This window comes from Sebastes fasciatus, chromosome 14, assembly GCF_043250625.1.
Source record: "Sebastes fasciatus isolate fSebFas1 chromosome 14, fSebFas1.pri, whole genome shotgun sequence".
Taxonomy (NCBI): domain Eukaryota; kingdom Metazoa; phylum Chordata; class Actinopteri; order Perciformes; family Sebastidae; genus Sebastes; species Sebastes fasciatus.
Window position 1 is genome coordinate 15,520,891 of NC_133808.1, and position 19,161 is coordinate 15,540,051.

General features: G+C 39.8%; 2 protein-coding genes across 3 annotated transcripts in view; one reads left to right on the top strand and one right to left on the bottom strand.

Annotated features, from left to right (window-relative positions):
• The window catches only part of LOC141782613 (glypican-6-like), a 114,356-nt gene extending 101,667 nt beyond the window's left edge, over positions 1-12,689 (top strand). For both annotated transcript variants that reach the window (XM_074659176.1, XM_074659177.1), the window contains 3 exons: positions 7,053-7,189; positions 8,165-8,340; positions 9,977-12,689. In XM_074659176.1, coding sequence (XP_074515277.1) covers positions 7,053-7,189; positions 8,165-8,340; positions 9,977-10,182 — 519 coding nt within the window. In that variant the 3' untranslated portion in view covers positions 10,183-12,689. The remainder of the gene's footprint in view (positions 1-7,052; positions 7,190-8,164; positions 8,341-9,976) is intronic.
• On the bottom strand, positions 12,669-18,780 carry dct (dopachrome tautomerase). The gene is made up of 8 exons (XM_074659182.1): positions 18,256-18,780; positions 17,862-18,161; positions 17,139-17,239; positions 15,698-15,864; positions 15,416-15,595; positions 15,185-15,320; positions 14,889-15,090; positions 12,669-13,184 (listed from the first exon to the last, which is right to left on the bottom strand). The coding sequence occupies exons 1-8, from the start codon at positions 18,542-18,544 to the stop codon at positions 13,012-13,014; spliced, it is 1,548 nt and encodes a 515-aa protein (XP_074515283.1). The 5' UTR covers positions 18,545-18,780; the 3' UTR covers positions 12,669-13,011.
• Positions 18,781-19,161: the final 381 nt, after the last annotated feature.

Sequence of the window (19,161 nt, forward strand, 5' to 3'; positions counted from 1 at the left end):
GGGACATGCACCCACAGGGCGTCAGCACCCTGATACTCGACACTGTGGCAGTCGATCTGTTGGCTGCATGACCACATAGTGCACCGGGTGTATTAGTTTCTAGGATTGGCTCAGTCAACAATATAACTTGATCAAGAATGTGATGAAGAGGCAGAGTTATTCTTACCGCGGCCTTCCTCTTTGTGAGAAACTCTTCGGGCTGTCCCCAAAGTGGTCACTGGTCAGGGAGAGACTCATGGCTAGGCCAAGGTCTCGGTATGAGCTCAACCGACTCCCTGACCTCTGTAATTGAGCTGCAGGAAGAATACTGCATTCGTATCAAATGAAAAAACTATTTTAACGCAGACAGGAGGAGCAGTTGCCAGGGAAAATAAGTTGATCGAGGAGTTGCCTGCCCCTTGTGGTTTCGTGGTGAGACCTGCTGCCGAGTCTATGATTAGATTGAACATGCACTAATTTAGCTCAGACTTGCAGCAGAGGGATATGCTCTTTGTCAAGCTGCGACGACATCCCCAGACAGTCGCGTGAAACAGGACTAATTGTTAATTTTACAACATAGAGGTGATCCTAGGGTGAAACTGAATGCCTGATAATCTTTTTGTGAGTGAGAGAAAGGGAGATTTACCAGCTGACAGAACAGCCAGCAGAACACTGTAGGTCAGCTTTGGCAGCACTGAGAGCGTGATGTGTTTTGAGACTAAAAGTTAGAGAGATAGTCTGGCCACATATTTCTATTCTTTTTTTGAAAGGCAGATAGCATGTCTGGGCATCATCCCACGGCCAGATAAGAGCTTAGGCCGCTGACATTGTGCCATTGCCAGGAGTGTGACTGTAGCTTCAAAGCCAGTGACACGTCAGCTTTTGATCTGAGAATAGGCAAGGGCATCTGAAAACCACTGGTCAAAGCGCAGTTCGCTCGCATGTCTGTGCTGAGCTGGAAGGTGGCACACGGCTGCCGACCAGTTCTAGCAGAAAAATCCATGACCTGCCTGTACAACAACAAGACTGGTGATAAATATTGCAAGAAATACTTGGAGTATCTGTAAACACAGACTTTAAGCCTGCTAACGCCATTATCTCATTGACTCATACTGTTGTTTTTGGAAATGATTATTCTCTGTCAACATTTCCTCATGTTTGTCCATTCAAGCTAGCCAATTACTTTTTTACAGCAGGTAAACATTGTACTGTATATCCAGTATGTTTGGGTGGATTTTATTTGTGGTGGGAGAAAAAAGCAAAGGTGATGCTATGTTTGGATCATGGCACACTAAGCTGTCGGAGCTGTAATACATTATGGGCTACTTTTCAGTGCTGTTTACTGCTGGATTATTCCTCTGTATTAAACCTGCAAGTATTGTAATTCAAGTGCTCTGAGAGAAAACTAGACTTCTGCACCTCCTCACGGCTCTGTTTTAAGGTTTTAAAAAGTGTAGCCCGTGATGGGAGACTTTGGCCAATCGCAGGTCATTTGAGGCTAGATACAGGCATTACAGTAACAGAATATTGATTCACATTTGATCAGCGCTGCCTAGTTTGACCATTTCATCGGAGTTTGCGAGTGACTGACAGCTGCTCAGAGACGGCAGACTGCAGCTCTGCTCTGATTGGTTGTTTTCCTCCGGTCTGTGAGATCTTGCAGATGCCATTAGGAGCACCGGAGGACACAGAGGCACGTGATTTTTTTTTTTTGATTACCTGTGTCATGCTCTACTGTCAGGATATAGCGACTGTTATAGCGACTGCTGCTTTAACGTTTGGCTGTTTGGTAAACTTCCTGTTTTCTTATGAGGAGACAGAACAGGAACAGAGAGAGAAGGAAATTACAGATGATTGATTTGATTACATTTATGATTGAATTAACATTCATTAAAAAATTAATCATATATTAAGTGGCAGAAAAACTAATTACGATCATGCTCTATAGCTCATTTCCATTGTGGTACTCGAGGAGAAAAGATGGGAGAGGACAGATGCTACTGAGCATACACTGTTATATCACAGTTGAAAAAGAAACACCGGGGGCTTCTTCTTTTTTTACAAAGCTTTTTAGAATAGGAGTCTGGTCTAAGATCACGGGTCAGCTAGCCATGAAACCTTCACTTTCACTTTGGACTGTGGTAACAGAGAGAAAGACCAAAGAGAGAGGAGACCATAGTGAGGGGGCTGAGAGAGAGAGAGAAACAGCGTGAAGTAATATATGGTTCATGACAGGAAGCAGAGCGACGGAGGGTGAAGGAGAAAAAATATGGCTGAGGAGGAAGAGCGGGCGAAACTACACCTTGCTGCAGCTTTTCATCCTCAAGGTCTAAATTGATGCTTAGTCACAAATCTGTCCTTGTTTTAGCTAAACACAAGTACTTTTAAAGGATAAGTCTGGTGGGATTTTGTATTGTTGGCATTGTTATTATTAAGTCTCACGAAAAGACATAAACTAACAATGAATTAATCCTTTGATTATCTCTGTAGCGAGAGCCTGATACTGTAAATCTCACCGTATTCCTCTGTGCTGTAGAGCTGCGTTGTTGTCTACAAACTATTAAAACGCATCAATTAGCCGCACTGGGTGACATGTTCCTTTTCCTACTTTTGAGTCAATCCCACATACACCGTCATGCTACTGTAAATACTCACCGGCACCAAATGTGTATTAATCCGCTACTGAAAATAGTCCCCAACAAAAGCACTGTAAGTCCCACAGATGGCGTCGGGAAGGCAGAACGTATTGAATGAGACTAAAGCCGTGTTAGTTTTGTACTTTTGATGGAATTTGTTATATAAAATAATGACGTGTCCTTTAAATGTTCTTTTTCAAAGTCGGTCAGTATATTGTGCAAAGTGTGAGACAAATATCGAAATTGTCCACCGAAACATTCTGTTTTGAATTCAAATTAAATGAAATTGTCAATACTAAAATAGTAAATCCAGTTACCTTTGACGTTCTAAATATACTACTACTGTACCTTCATAGTCCTTAATGTGAAGCAGAATATCCAATCACAGTTAATTTACTAAGACATCCCGAAGCATGCATTTTCACAAAATTGCAGGGAACATACAGTTTATCATATATCATGCCTTTAAGAAATGTAGAATATAGATATGATGTGATGCATAAAACAGAAAAAGAGCAAGGCCATGTAAAGCCCTGTAGGACGAGCCCACCTCGCAATGACCTTGGCAAAGTGGAAAACATATACATTTTTTCTGTTCTTTACTTTAGTGTAAAACAGTATAAGATAGAAACTGACACATCATTTAAGCTGTGACTTCACATAATGTGATAGTGCTATTACAATGTAATTACAAGATTTTGTAAAAAGAGATAATAAAAGAAATAAATCGGGTTATATAAAAGAAAAGATAACAAGTGTGATAAGTTAGATTGGGGATAAAATCAATGATCTAATTCTATCCACTGTGAAACTCAAAGCGTCTGGAGTTTTTTTTTCTGCAACACTTGCATTATAATACTTTACAGTAAGTCCCTCTATTTAGCATTTATAAGCAGTATATACAATTTAATAAATGGTTTATAACACACTACTTGCAATCTGTTTAAAGGAGCAGTGTGTAACATTTAAGGGGATCAATTGGCAGAAATGGAATATGATATTAATAAGTATGTTTTCTTTAGTGTATAATCACCTGAAAATAAGAATTGTTGTGTTTTCATTACGCGACGATTAATCGATTAGTTAACAACTTTATCGCCAACTATTTTGATAATCGATTATCTGGTTTGACTAATATTTTAAGAAACAAAAGGCTAAATTCTCTGATTCCAGCTTCTTAAATGTGAATATTTTCTGGTTTCTTTACTCCTCTATGACAGTAAACTGAATATCATTGAGTTGTAGACAAAACAAGACATTTGAGGACGTCATCTCTGGCTTTGGGAAACACTGATCAACTTTTTTCACCAATTCCGATCGATTAATCAAGAAAATAATAGATTCATCCACAATGAAAATAGTCTTTAGTTGCAGCCTTAGTGTGTGGCAATATTACATATTTAAAAAGTGATTCTTTATCAGTGGAAGAGTGCATTCAATGAAAAACCTCTGTACAGTTGATGCATATGGAAGTGTTTTCCCAGCACTTCTAACACAGTAAGACGCATATGTTGGCAATGTTTTATTATTGTACGAACGTATACAAGCTCATTAAAACAATTATAATGTAAATGATCATGGCTTTCACATCCAGTGAGTTAATGTTTCTATCAGCTGCCCTGTCAGCCCTTATTACAGAGCCACAGGTATCGCACACTAATAACCCTTGACTGTCATCATGGATTGAAATAGCTATCTCACTTTGTGATAATAGTCATCTGTTAGGATGTCACTGAACACAAATGCATCCTAATATCCTGATGCGAGGCGAACGGGAGTTGTTTTTTCTATGATCCTCATTGTTATTTTTAATGAGAATATCAACCCTGTCAGTTAGACGAGCTGATTATAATGATGATCTCCGCTCCATTTGCACATCCTCCCTCCTTCCTCACATACCATCACCATATGTGGATGATAATGTGGACCTGATTTTCTTGTTGATACTGAAGATTTCTGTGTACGCAAGTCTTTCCTTAGTCTTTCTAATTTCATCTGTTTCCATGGCAAGTGCAGTCTTGATGTTAGACCACATGGAGATTAATGTGAATGTGAAGTTTTTCGATGTGAAAGAAACATCATTAGTAAATGTAATAGGTTTAAATTTGAAATGTTTTCTTCTCACTTTCTCTGTATTTTCTTTCTGGTTGCTTTCACATTGAGTCTCTCCATTTCCTAAAGACATAGTGCCATCTAGTGTGCACTGCAGCTGGTTACATGGCCAGGGCCGCTTGTTGCAGTCGTATTATTTATTCATGGGCAATGCGCAATGAAGTGAGAGGCAGACTTTTCCCAGAGGCATATTTATTATTGTGTGAAAAGACTCAACCTTCCCTCCTCTTTTGAAACATTTTCTCCTTTAAGCATCAGATATATTTTAGTTTCATCACGTACTTTTAGTTGGTTCCCAGTGGATTTCTTTCAGTTCTTCATCTCAATAGGGAGTTTTATATAACTGCTCACTGACTATGTGTTTGTTGTGGTTGAAATAGGAAACATTCAATGTTCAGTCACTCTTTATAACGGATGAGTACAGCTTATGTGTCAATACTGAAAATTATGAAATGTAATTAAGACATTGTTAGTCATCGCAGCTCATTAAATAAGTCAACTTTTTATCTATTTCCAGCCACATGAAACATGGCAGTACCATGTTTAGTGAAGGTGCTAATTAAATATTTCCATTACCTAAAGGTGAGTTTGTCATTCCCAGTTTAATTCACACTTTTTTACAGGTCGCGTTCTGCCAGCAGATCCCGAGAAAAACTGAATCTCTCACTTGTTAAACTAAACTTAATGTGCGAGGTTTAGTCAAACATTGCCAGTCAATCTCTTGCATTGAGTGCAGCCTTGACCCTCTGGGCAGCATCAGAGCTGCTGAAGTGCTTTGGCATCAGTGTGACAGGATTAACACATCAAAAGCAGAGTCGGGGCCTACAGCAGCGTCACACAGTCAGTACAGCACCTTTCATGTTCTGCTCAGGTTCACTACAATTTCACGTAAGCCAGCAGCAAGTCAGACGGAAAAAGATAATGGGGCCAACCTGCTGCTATCAGGCTTTCCCTCAGCTCCAGTGAAATATGTCAAATTCTGTGTTTGATGAAAGATTGGAGTTCAACAGGCTCAAGTCAGGAAACGATATCTGACTGTGTCACATGGCCGGGATGCAAAGGAGCATTTAAGTCTGACATTCAAGCTGAAATTATTGCTGCAAGCCTGCATGGTCTTACTTTTCATGATGCAAACATTCGATAGTCAACGTGGAAGGAAAATTAAACCCAAATCATTTTTTGGGGAGTCAGAGAGTTGAGATGTCTCAGGGTTAAATCCCAAGATTTGTAATCCCTTTGATAAGATGTGGTAATAAGTGACGGTGGGGCAGTTTTATAATGAGTTTACAAATGAGATGTATCATGTGAGTTTTTAAAAAAAAAGCTCAGTTAGGGGACACAAATGCTAGATTTATACCTACCATTTGTTATATCCGAAACTTCAAGGGTATCTTTCAGTGTCTGTATTTTCTCTCAGATGCTTTTACAAGGATATATGGTAATTAGGAGTATTGTTGTAATGCTTTGAGGGCTACAGCATTTATAAAGGAGTGGGGGTGTGTAGGAGGGTTGTCATCAATTTTGAAAAGAAAAGGCATTGGTCACACTGTGCTATCTTTTTTATTGCTTGGGATAAATAATGTATTATTAAAGAAATTGTGTACAAATGTCTAATTAATGTTTCTTTTTTTTGGTCAAACTTAATTTTACAGGTCCACAAATTTCATGGCAATTAGGTGATGATTAGCAAGTAACCTATTTGAAATTTCTTTGGAATTACTGCCAAATTACCCCAAATATTTACCTCAAAATGTATCGAAAATTACTTTATTATAAATATTATTTAATAATTATATGCTAAAATAGCACATAATGGTTTAAAAGAGCCCTTAGGCTTGAGAAGCGACTGCGCTGCTATTCATCGGAGGTGGAAAACCAAAACTAATAGAAAACACTTCTGATCAGGCACAAATCTCATCATTGTGTGACTTATTGTCTACACAAATGTATCCTGGTAACTCATGTAATGATTCAGGGAGTTTTTTAAGAAATTTCAAATAAGTTATTTTCTAATTATTATCTATATATCAGCAGACATTGAAATAAAGCAATTAACTTTGTATTCTTTTCCTGGAAATGTACTAAATAAATTACCAGCTATTGGGAATATAATTATTAAATAATGTTTATAATAATTTCATTTTCTAAAATTAAAAAGTAAAATTTGCAGACCTGTAAAATGAAACGTTACCCTTTTTTTATATTTCAGTATACTGTATATAGATGCATCATTTTCAGCTGCAACTGCACTCTTGGAACACAGACTTGATTTGTTTATATAATGGGTTTTTTTTCTCCCATGTAACGATGCCTGTCTTTGCTTAGGTTGTTGACATAAAAGAGAAACTGAAGCTGTCAAAGAAATTTTGGTCCAGCCTGCCCGAGGCAACATGTGTGGAGGACAAAGTGACCGCTGGAAATGCCAGTGATGAGGAGTGCTGGAATGGACACACCAAGGGCAGGTAGGTGCACTGGGGCCCGGGGCTGATGCAGGCTAATACAAAAGGTTACTTAGAAGTCCAAAGTCTGTTCAACTGGACTAATGTTAATCAGTCTAATCCTAGAATTAAAACAGATTATTTACTTCCCCTGATTTAAACTCTGCTGTGCAAAAGCTTGGAATATTTTGACTCGTTATCCGTCAACTAAACAAATAGGAAGTGGTCTCTTTAATCATGGTTGATAACTCTGGTTTGGATTCACCCTTTACTATATAGTATAATTTGCTTTTTTTAAATGCTTTTTGCTTTTTTCTCTGTGTTATTTTATGGAATTGTGTTTCCATTCTTCTTTAAAATGTGAAACCAGCATGCCTGATAATTTCATTTTCAAGGAAAATATTTGCACGAGCGCTCCAAATGCCCGCAGCCATGGCTGAGGTCACAGTTTAATTGATTTACGCTACTTTTATTCATACCATCAACTGTATGATCAAAAGATGTTCAGCATTCATATTTTAAATTATTTGAATAACCCCTTAAAGCTGATCATTTAAGCCTGTATATTGGTATTGGATGTGGAAGCTTGCTGCTATTTTCTGTGACCAAGAAGAAAAGAATATCACCGGCGGACATCAAATGTTCGCCGCGATTTCAGAGGTGAATATTACCCAGAGTGACCTGGGCTTATGGGGAAACAAATGCTGTTGTGTGAGACGATTTGTGGAATGGCCTCACATGATGGCCTGCTGCTTATTTATCAGACAGGAATGCAGGCAGCTGACATGTTTCGCCTGGGGAAATATCTCACAAATATGTCCGCACGTTACCCCGCATGATTAGGTCAAACATGATTAGGTAAAATTTTTGCCAACACTGTTGTAACCTCAAAGAGCTATTCTAGCGCGCTGTATGAGAGTTAGACCCATAGATTAGCCAATCTTCTTGTCAAAAATAACACAAAGTTTATTTTATTTGTTTGTATTTTGAACCTAAAAGATACTTCCCTGAAGTTCAAAAGGATGGACTGACCAACCAGGTGAATAACCCTGAGGTGGGTGTGGACATCACCCGCCCAGACACCTTCATCCGCCAGCAGATCATGGCTCTGAGGGTGATGACCAACAAGTTGAAAAATGCCTACAACGGCAATGATATCTACTTTCAAGACTCAAGTAAGCAATTTCCCATGCACACACACACACACTTGTGACAACATGCTACTTTTTTGTCTTAAGGCATGAAATGTATTTTTAGTCTTGTCCTCTCCGCCCTGGTTGATTCTCCAACCTGTCACTCATCTTGATAAGCTGTCTGCTTTGAAATACTGTCTAACCTTGAGGCGGAGGTAATCAACATCAGTAAAGCCACAAGAGGCACTGAAGGAGCAAATAACTAACACAGGCAGTGTGTAAAAAAAATACAGTGCCAATAAGTCCAGTCCAGTCTTCATCAAGGTATGAGAAAAGCTGATGAAGACAGTTATGGAAAAATTTGGAGGCAGCGTATTGGGTGTTCAGTATTCTCCTTCATTTAAATTCACTCCAAAAAAGCCCATCCATCAGAGAGCAGGATTTAGTTCAGTCATATTGGGATTTATAGAGAGCACAGAGTCACAAATACATACAGACTGGTACAGTATTATATACAACATTTTATTGCTGAACCTCCATTAACAGTTTCAGCGGAAACAAGCTGTAAACAAAACACTGACATACTGTATTATCACCTTTTGAAGTCGATATGTTGATCTTGTTGGCAAACAAATCCAACAGATAGAGAGAGGTATTAGTATTGAGTCCGCTATTGACTTTCCTTTTAGCTCTGTTTTGGGCCTCCACCACCTCTTGAGAGACATATCAAACTGAATGCTCCACTATGTTCACCAGTTAGTCGCCAACTTTGTCTGCCTTCCACTTGGTGCTGGGCGGATAGTGTACAGTGGGTTTATCAGAGCTGCGTCTGAAAACAACGCCGATGAGTGAACCAAAACAGAAAAGCCAAAACAATGAGCTGAAAGACAATAAAATGCTGCATTGAGCTGAAGGGATCTGAAGACTCGGGTGATCATTTTCTGACACCTTTCACATACACGTAGTCATTTGATCCACCATTAATATAAGCAAATGCTTTATATTGCAGCTTTAACGGTACAGCGTGTAGGATTTGGCGGCATCTAGTGGTGTGGTTGCAGATTGCAACCAACTGAGTACCCCTCCGCTCACTCCTCCCTTTCCAAGATTGCAGTAACGTGAGCCGCCGAGTGCAAAACCGTGGTAATGCCATTAGCCTCCCTCAGAGGCCATCCTTACCATAATAACACTACTTTAGGAGCAACGGAAGTCAGGCGGCGGCTGGCGGTACCACGGTTTTGCACTCTGCGGCTCACGTTACCACAGTTTCACAATCGTGACGGAGAAATACGGTTGCCTTTGGGTAACGTAAATACGCAAAAGGTTCTTGCAAGAGCCAGAGTTCATTTGTCCGTTCTGGGCTACTGTAGAAACATGGCGGAGCAACATATTGGACTCAGTGAAGAGGACCTGCTCCCTATGTAGATATGAAGGGCTTATTCTTAGCTAACAAAAACAACGATTCTTAGTTTCAGGTTATTATACACTAATGAAATGGATTAATATTATATTCCATTTTTGCTCATAGATCCCTCTGAGTTTTTCACACTGTTCCTTTAACTTGAATGTAAAAAAGTTGCATACTGTAGCTTTAAGGCAACAGTTTAGGACTGTAAAATCTGGTTGAATTGTTGACTAATGTGCTCAGTCTGGCTTTTATTTTGTTATGGTGTTGCAGGCGATGAAGGCAGCGGCTCAGGCAGTGGCAGCGGCTGCACAGAGGTCTGCCCCACAGACATGGACGGTGTTGCCACCGAAGCCCCGGTGGTGGAAGCCGACCGAAGCGGGCCTGTGGATGACTCTGCCCCGCTCCGTGCACCCTCTGTAGCCCTGCCAACCATTCTGGCCCTCTCAGCCCTGGCACTCCACCGACAATGGAGATAATGCTGGAGGAACTAGCTAAACATGGACAGCAGGGTTTTTGTTTTTTTTTGCAGTTTTTGTATTCAGGCAGATGGAGCTACAGTCAAGCAGACAGTATTCAGGCTGCCAGCCTGGAGGCTAGAGGAGTCTGCTCTGAAAAAGAGCAGTCATGCATCATGATTTCCCACTTTCCCAAAGATCGTGCAGTGCCATCCTTAGACTTGACATTTTATGGCATCACTTCACCATCTAACACTGATGCCGACCCAACAAACTCTGCTTCAGAGATTTCTTGCACATATGGCAGGTATTAATGTAGGACTCCATGTGGAAAAATATAACACGCACTTTGATTGTTTTGATTTTTTTAATGCAAAAAATTGTTTGTGTGTTGAAAAATGTTGAGAATGTGGTTATTTGATGCACCTAAAAGAGGCACAATAAGTTTAATATATGTTTAACATTATATTTTGAAAAGGATAATGACAGAAAATTCAGGAACATGTGGTTTCCACCTCAAATTTGAAATTGAATCCTCGTTCCATTGCCATTAAATCGTGTGCCAATTATTGATTTTTGATGAGAAGCGATTGAATATTCATCAAAGTCGTCACAAATCCGTGTTTTGTTTTTAGATCAGATGCAGCCACTGAATCGTGTTATGTTTCACAGTAATTTCAACAGTGACGTTTGGCAAGTTTGTAGGTTAAGTATATCATGGGTTGGTCATGGATCTGCTCTGTTCAACAGTCGTCTTGTGCTAAAGCTCACATTTTGTTAAAAGGGATAAGATTAACAATTTTTATATACTCATTTGCCTTGCAACACATTTATTATCATCATATCATGCTGGTTTCTCAAGCTTTGCTTCAGGAGGATATAACCTGGACAAAAATCAATATGGAGCAATTATTAAAACCAATATACAGTAATGCCATTATACCCTAGTGATGCTGGTTCTGTAGTGTTGTGGGGTGCTTGTCCTGGTAATGTCAGAGAGGGCTTAACAATTTCTAATCCTCACTAATATATAATGATTAATCAATAATATATTGCAGTTATTTTTTCTCTGTAGGGTTCATGTCTCCGTTAAGTGAGTAGTCAGACAAGTGTCAACCTCCATCTAACCACTTTATACTGTAGCATCAGTGACCTGCAAGCAAAGCCACTCAAGAAAGAGATACACAAATCAACCATTTATACAAGATATATAAAATGCTCTTAAGCATACTCTGCTGATATTATAATGCCTTATAAAGGCACGGTAATGGAAAATCATGACCTTGTTCTGCATATGTGTAAATGGACATTGCAGTATGGAAAGCACTCCCACTCGATACAGAATCACCATCACAGGTGGAAGTCTGCTGCTTCTGTAATCTCTATATTCATTTACAGTAATCTGGGCCTATAACGTTTTCTTCTGCATCAACAGAATAGTCTGCAAGTATTTCCACAAGTATTACACATTTTTAGGTGTTTCCAGAAATTCTGGATTTGCATATACAGGAACAGAAAAACGGTGCCACTTTTGCATAATGTGATTGAATATCCAAAGCTTATCCTGTAACTGCTTTTCACAGTTTGGATAAAATAGCCACCAAAATGTCCATAAAAAGCTACAAAACTGAAATACTGTCAGACAGTAGTAAAAAGTTAAGTGTTTTATTCCTACAAATGTATTAACACAGTTATTTAAAAGGTGAGGGAATTATTAAGAGAAGAAGCAGCACACAGTGGTTACTGGAAATGCAAAGAAAGGGCCCCTAAATTTATCTGTAAAGCTTGAATGGTTATGTCTGCAGCACAGACAGGCTAGAAGCCGACCACAGTCACCTGTGAAATGAGAATCTGTGGAGACCGGACAGGCCTGAATGCTTCAGTGAAGCTCCTCAGTAGAGCGTACTTACAGAGAATGTGAGAGGCCTGGCACTGCTGAGGGGGGCGGACAAAACCAGCCTGTATGTACGTCCACTGTTCTCTGAGAGCCCGTCAGCTCCATAACCAGCAGGCCAGCTAAGCTTACATATCCAAGGAATTAAGCAGTGTTATGCCCTCCGCAGTATATCAGTGAATATTTGTTGAGCTTTTCTTTATTGCATTTAAGTCAGCGTTTGCATCCACATTGCAAGAACAAAAATATAGAGGAAAATATGTCCAATGTGTCATTTAAAAGGATTCTTTATTATGATCTTACAGGATGCCCTTTTTATGTTTTGTATCATTGAACTTTTAATGGTAATATTTTTCCAATAAAATATTGAAAATGGAGGTCTAGTCAGACAAATTATCTGAAAAACATAATTAGCAGGAAAACGCTATAAGTCAACATTTTTTTACAATCAATGCATTTCTGTATGGAGTCAAATCCTAATGAGGGGAAGTTTGGTCGGAGTTTGAATCTAATTTCAAACTAAGAGGGGCGAAGAACTAGTTGAGCAAATATGCCTTATTGTTTTCCAGTGCAATTAAGATGATTGCATTTGTGTTTTGTTACTGTTCTTGAGAATAAATATTTATTAAAAACATTCCAATAGATTTGTATTTGTGGTGGCTGTTAAAGAAATTGTCAAATGTACATAAGCTCACTAAACCAGTTAAAGTATACATTCATTTTGATTGGTCTTGGGAAGTTTTTAATCTTATTTGTCAATTGATATTACATGATTCTCATATTTGTTCTTATATGAAATTTGATTTAATATCTAAAAAGTACAAGTGTACTTAACGTACAGGATTAATATTTTCCTCTTGCATCACAGTAGGGCCTACAAACATTGGTGATTGGCTGCTCCATCTCTCTCGGGTATGTATAAGTACTGAAGTGCATTTCAGAACAACAGGGGGAATCTAGGCTTCCTCTGTGTACTTTCTATTTGTGAAGTCTGCTTTTATCAGGGGTTCAAAGCCTCTGTTTCTCCGTTGACGCAGGTAGAGCACAAAGATAAGGAGAAGCGCCAGGAGACCGATGAAGACTCCCCCCAGAGTGGAGCCCAGCACAAACACAGCCGGCCCGCCATCTGCTGTAAAGATGAAGCACAAGTGGAGTAGGTCATATATGATGCTTTTTAGCAGCAGAAAATGTAAATGTCAGTCATTGTGTTCAAATAAGATGTTTAAAATGGGGATTTGATAGGTTTGATTAGGCATTGAATTGACATCAATGACAACATTGCTTAACTATTATCTGATACTTCTGACTTCAAAACTAACTTTGTAGCCCTTACTGTAGTTTGCAACTAAACAAAAAACATCTATGGCAATTTAACAACACTGACCTATACCCAAAAGGGCAATGCCATTAGCAAGCATATTTTCTCAAGCTAAAAAAATAATAATAGAAACGCAGGATGATTATTTTGCACCATAATGTAATGCATTCACAAGAGTTGAGTTTCTGCTCTACTTTGTCAGCTTTCTCATATATATTGAAAAAAAATCCACGTTTTTGTTTGTCAATCAAGAGCTCAACAAACTTCAGAGATTATTCTATAGTCTTGTAGTCTAAATCTGAGGTCAGGTGGAAGTTAATAAGTTTAAACTAATAAGCCCGCTTTCTGGCAAGGAGTTCCTGCTAATTTTAGCCCCGGGAACTACTTTTCAATGAAGTAAAGGTTCCTTCAGCCCATTGTTGTCTGTGTTTCAATAGCAGTCTAAAGACCTGCAAAGATTAGGCAAATTAGTCCACTGACAAATGAAACAGCAACGTGACATGGGACGAGGGCTGCTGGTGGTCACAGCGGTAAACACACTCTGCAGCGTGCAGTTCAGTGTGTCCGCCTGTTTCATCTAAAATACACGGTGAAGAATATAAACGTTAAACGTATTTACTGCTGCATAGTATTTACTGATGCATGTTGAATGTAATGAATGAAATGCAGAGGAGGAAAATTAAACTAAGAACGTCTGTCTCCACAGTAAATCATCAGTCAGGTGTTTGACGGTTATTTTTGTTTTAGATCATAACTGCCGTGAAAACAATCAGAAAATAACTTTATTTTCTTTCATTCACGGCATCGCCGCGCTGTCTGTCTCTTCTAACGCTCGCCCTCTCAGCTCGCTCACACGATCGCTCTTTTTCCCTCTGTTTTTTTGTATTTTTTTTTTTTTAAATGAGTCGGGAAAGCCTAACTTTACTTTTAATGTTCTCAAACAAAGAGAAATGTTCTCCCCTCGTCCTAAAATGGACCTAAATCGATACTGGAGAACTTCCTTGTGTTATGAAGGAAGCAGTACATGAGTTGAAGCGCTGTGTGTGTGTATTTGACCAATCAGCAACGGTCATCCCTGCAAACCCCACCCCGAAAGTTCCTGTTCTTTCAGAAAGTATTACCCCCCCACCCCAACCAAGGCCAATTTGGGGTGCAAAAAAGCCACAAAAAATTTCCCCGAAACTTAATTTAAGTCCTGATCCCTGCGGTCAAAATGCAATGAGTTCATCAAAATGTTCCTAGTTCCGGGGGGAAAGTTCCTGTGGTTTAAACGGGGCTATAGTTTGAGATTTTGTTGTACGACTTAAACAAAGATAATCATGCGATTAACGTGTTAATTAGTGCTAGTAGGTGGATTTTGTAACCTTCGGACAGAGCTAGGCTAGCTGTTTCACCCCGTTTCCAGTTTTTCTCTCACCCTTTATCTCACCTCTCCTCTAACTCTGGGCTATAAAGTGAATATTTCCCATAATGTCAAACTATTCCTGTAAGCTTATTATTTTAACACTTGCTCACCATCCAGGGCAATGGCATAGGAATATCCCAGCTGCTCAGATGAGACATATATCTCCTCGTTGGTGATCGGAGGGAAGAAGGGAACCATGTTGTAGTCCCTGTTGTGACCAATGGGGGCCATCTCGTCTGGGAAGGTGGCGTTGGATGGAACGAACCTTCTCATCCACTCGTCAAAAATGGCATCAGTGAATGCGTGGAGCACCTGCGAGACAAACAACCAGTAAAAACCACGCTGATTTTAATGACAGCAACTTTACTGTGTCATTTCAGAGTAAAGCTTGAGATCAGACTCTGACCAGAAAGATGGGGTCGTTGGCTGCAGTGTGAGACAAAGCGCTGGTTCCGTTGAGCATGGAGTGGACGAGGTTGTGGAGGTTATTGACCGATTCGTCCAGTTCTCCATCTGGTTTGTCGTACCCTTCGAGAGCATTCCTGTTGGTCACAAAGTCTGTTAAACAGTAGCTTTCCAAAGAAATAACAGGTATGCATTTCAAAATTATTATTGATGCTAAACAGTCGAGTTTTACCTGAAACTAAAGGAAGAGTTGGTGAAGTATGGAGGGCTGTCGAAGTCTCGGATTCCAAGACAGCTTCTGACGTCGGTCATGGTGGGCAGAGACCTGTTACCTCCCTCCATTATCCCCCTCTGAATGGAACCCTCATTGGTGCCGTTACAAAGAGTCACCAGGCGATTGTACTCGTCCAAACTGGAAATTAATAAAATAACTGAAATATTAAAATATGTGATTTCTACCAATCAAAACATGCATTAATATCCGTTTCCTCTCATCAGTGATTTGTGCCTATACCTGTCACACACCACCCCCCATTTGGAGAATCTGGACTGGTTGCTGATGAGGGACGGGTTGTCTGGGTTTCGGCCCCCCAGCATAGCGTCGGTGCACACATCACACTCACTTTGCCCCGTGGCAAAGTTCCAGTAAGGGATCCCAAAGTTCTCATTGCCGGTCAATCTCTGCAGGTAATGGACACTTTTATTATAGTAGTTTACATTAATATTAAAAATGTTAATTTTAGGCATCAACATGGACTTTTGACGGCCAATATACGAGCCCTTATTGCTAACTGTGACTTCCTAAATTTGGATCCAGTCGAGGATATACACACTCACCGGCCACTTTATTAGGCACACCTTGTTCAATTGCTTGTTAACACAAATAGCTAATCAGCCAATCACATGGCAGCAACTCAATGCATTTAGGCATCTAGACGTGGTGAAGACGACTTGCTGAAGTTCAAACCGAGCATCAGAATGGGGAAGAAAGGGGATTTAAGTGACTTTGAACGTGGCATGGTTGTTGGTGCCAGACGGGCTGGTTTGAGTATTTCAAAAACTGCTGATCTACTGGGATTTTTACGCACAACCATCTCTAGGGTTTACAGAGAATGGTCCGAAAAAGAGAAAATATCCAGTGAGCGGCAGTTGTGTGGACGAAAATGCCTTGTTGATGTCAGAGGTCAGAGGAGAATGGGCAGAGTGGTTCGAGATGATAGAAAGGCAACAGTAACTCAAATAACCACTCGTTACAACCAAGGTATGCAGAATACCATCTCTGAACGCACAACACATCCAACCTTGAAGCAGATGGGCTACAGCAGCAGAAGACCATCAGTACTAGCAAGGTGTACCTAATAAAATGTCCGGTGAGTGTATATCTATGTCTCGTCATCCCTGAGCCTTCCTCTCTCTCGCCTCCATTTATAACATTTTTGACCAATTCTCTGCATCTTAAAAATCTTCTACATTCATTCAAAAATTTTAAATATCCTCAAGGAAGGACAGTATGTGACATTAAAAAGAACTCATGTTCTGTATGTGATACAAAGGAAATTTATTTTAGGAAGGTTTTCTGCTCCTTATGGTTGGAGCGTTAACCTTCAACCATTCAATGCAAGAATGTCTTATTACTTTTAAGAACCTATTCACCAAAATGTTATTGATTGACAAACTGGATGGATAAAGGTTTTTATGTAGCCGTGGTCTGGAAAGAACCTCCAAGGTATCAGACGCTGATGTACCAATGATTGCAATTTAACAATAGCCCAATACTATTTGCTTAAGACAATGAAAAGCTGAGCACCTCAAATGAGGAATATTAATTTTCTCAGTGACAAGAGTCGACTTGTATATTCCCAACTGATAAACCCTCGTAGTGTTGCTGATCCCATCCAGTCACGATGCCAAAAAACAATTTGTTTACTAACATGTTTTCAGAGGATTACACATACCTGTAACTCTCTCTCCAAGCTGAGGAGGTGATACCTGTGCCAGGTGATGAATGCTGGTCCTTTGTGTGAGAAATCGATGGCTTTGAACGTACGACCGGGACCTACAGGGAAACAAAGTATTTGATGTGATCACAAGGCAATAATGTGCACATCACATTATATGTCAAATAAATGTGGATCCTGTTTAATCTATGTATGAGTAAACTAATTACTTTTGATTTCTCACGAGGAATTTATATTATTAAAGTCACAGTAATAAAAAATTAAAAAATCACGATCTACTGTCCCTCTTAAATTAATTGTTTTTTAATACCAATCTATATTATTAATGTTTTCTGATGCTGTTCAAAGTTGTATTGCTTCAATAATGTTGAGAAACTTTTTTTTAATTATGATAAATTAAGAATTAAAAAAAAGTAGAGTTAGAATTTTTTGGTTAAACTCCACAATTATAAATCTGAATATACGTCAAATGTATGTGGTTAAAAAAATATATATGGATTAGGTCTACAGATCATATTAAGTCATATTATTTTGAAATTCCTGGAACAATCTTTAATAGGGTCACCATAGCCAGTTTTAATAAATTATATGATATAATAATAATATATTCCTATTTTTTTGTTATCATGATATTCCCATCAATTTCCTAATTAAGTCAACCACATAAACCAACCAGTTGCAAGATTTTTCAGTCGGGAAAATGTGACCCTGCTCATTTACCCAGAAGAGTGTCTCGGACAGAGTAGTAATGTTGCCACACAAAGAAGTCGTAGACGGAGACGTTGGCGAACTGGGGATCGGTTCCATTTGGTCCCAGGAGTCCCAGCCAGTGCTGGGTGGCAATGACGTAGTCTGGGTGCGTGGTGGTCTTAGCCAGCTCCAGGACATTGAGAAACTCCTGGAGCTCTTCGGGGGTCAGGGAGTGGATGTCCTTCCGTACCACGGGGGCTTTCCTCAGGTCACAGCTTGGTCCGGTCCAGCCAAATTTGCACTGACCACAGTCATACCCTGCAAAGTTACCTGCAACACAGAGAGCAAACTGAACGTGTCAAATCATATTGATGATGTTCCAGGTTCAGCATGAGCCAGTTTAATAAACGTGTGCATGACTCACCAGTACATCTGCAAGTCTGATTGAAGAATTTGGTCGGCCACCTCTCTCTGTCGTCAACATTTCTCAGCCTGTACGGTCCTCCCCAGGGCTTGCTGTCGACTCGAACAGCCGAGCAGCTTCCTCTCCCCGACAGAGAGCCGCACACGTTGGCAGGATCTGAGCCCATGGCGGGGCAGCACTGCTTGGACACGATCCCCTCGACTGTGCAGCACACTCGGGGAAACTGAGCCTCTGCAGGCTCATGCCAAAGGAACAAACAAAGAAGACCAAAACCCAGAGCGTTCATCATGTTTCACCTGTTTGTTTCCTCCAGTCAGCAGTGACGAATCAGTTTGTACATCAACTTTCTGCAGTAATGCAGCCAATTAGTTCCCCCAGAAGAGTGTGGAATCTCAGTCTGCTACGGTCCCCAGTTGTGGATCTTCAATTTAGATTCAGTGATAGTGGAAACAACACTTAAAGCCAAATCATGTAGTGTTCCAGTTGGTTACATGCACATTAAGAAAGCCTCTAATTTCTGTTCTTGCTTTTGTAGAGCTGAGGAGGATTAAGCCTTCGGTCTTGTGATCATCACCTGACAGCAGAGCTGTGAGCTGGACTAAGATCTGAATGAATACCAAGGAACTGCCTGAAGGGACCATAAAGTGTTGTATGGCCGCTTTGTTCCAAAATACTAAATTGTGTGTTTTTTACGTTTAAGTAGATCAGAAAAATTATAAGAAACAGTCAGATTTGCCTCAAACAGAGCAGATCGTACAGCCACCTGTGCGAACATTGGTCAAATACAAAATAAATGATATTCTAATAGCAAATTTGAATTAGAATCTTGTCTCAAAACAAATTATTTGATTTGTTGAGTCATTCTTAGCCATCATAATTGGAAAAAAAACTGTCTGGAAACATCAG

Excerpts from the sequence above, each read along its gene's own strand:
- dct (XM_074659182.1), bottom strand. The coding sequence starts at position 18,544 with ATGATGAACGCTCTGGGTTTTGGTCTTCTTTGTTTGTTCCTTTGGCAT. Across the intron at positions 15,596-15,697 it reads TGGGGGGTGGTGTGTGACAG|TTTGGACGAGTACAATCGCC; the intron begins GTATAGGCACAA and ends ATTAATTTCCAG. Across the intron at positions 15,321-15,415 it reads AACTCTTCCTTTAGTTTCAG|GAATGCTCTCGAAGGGTACG; the intron begins GTAAAACTCGAC and ends TGTGACCAACAG.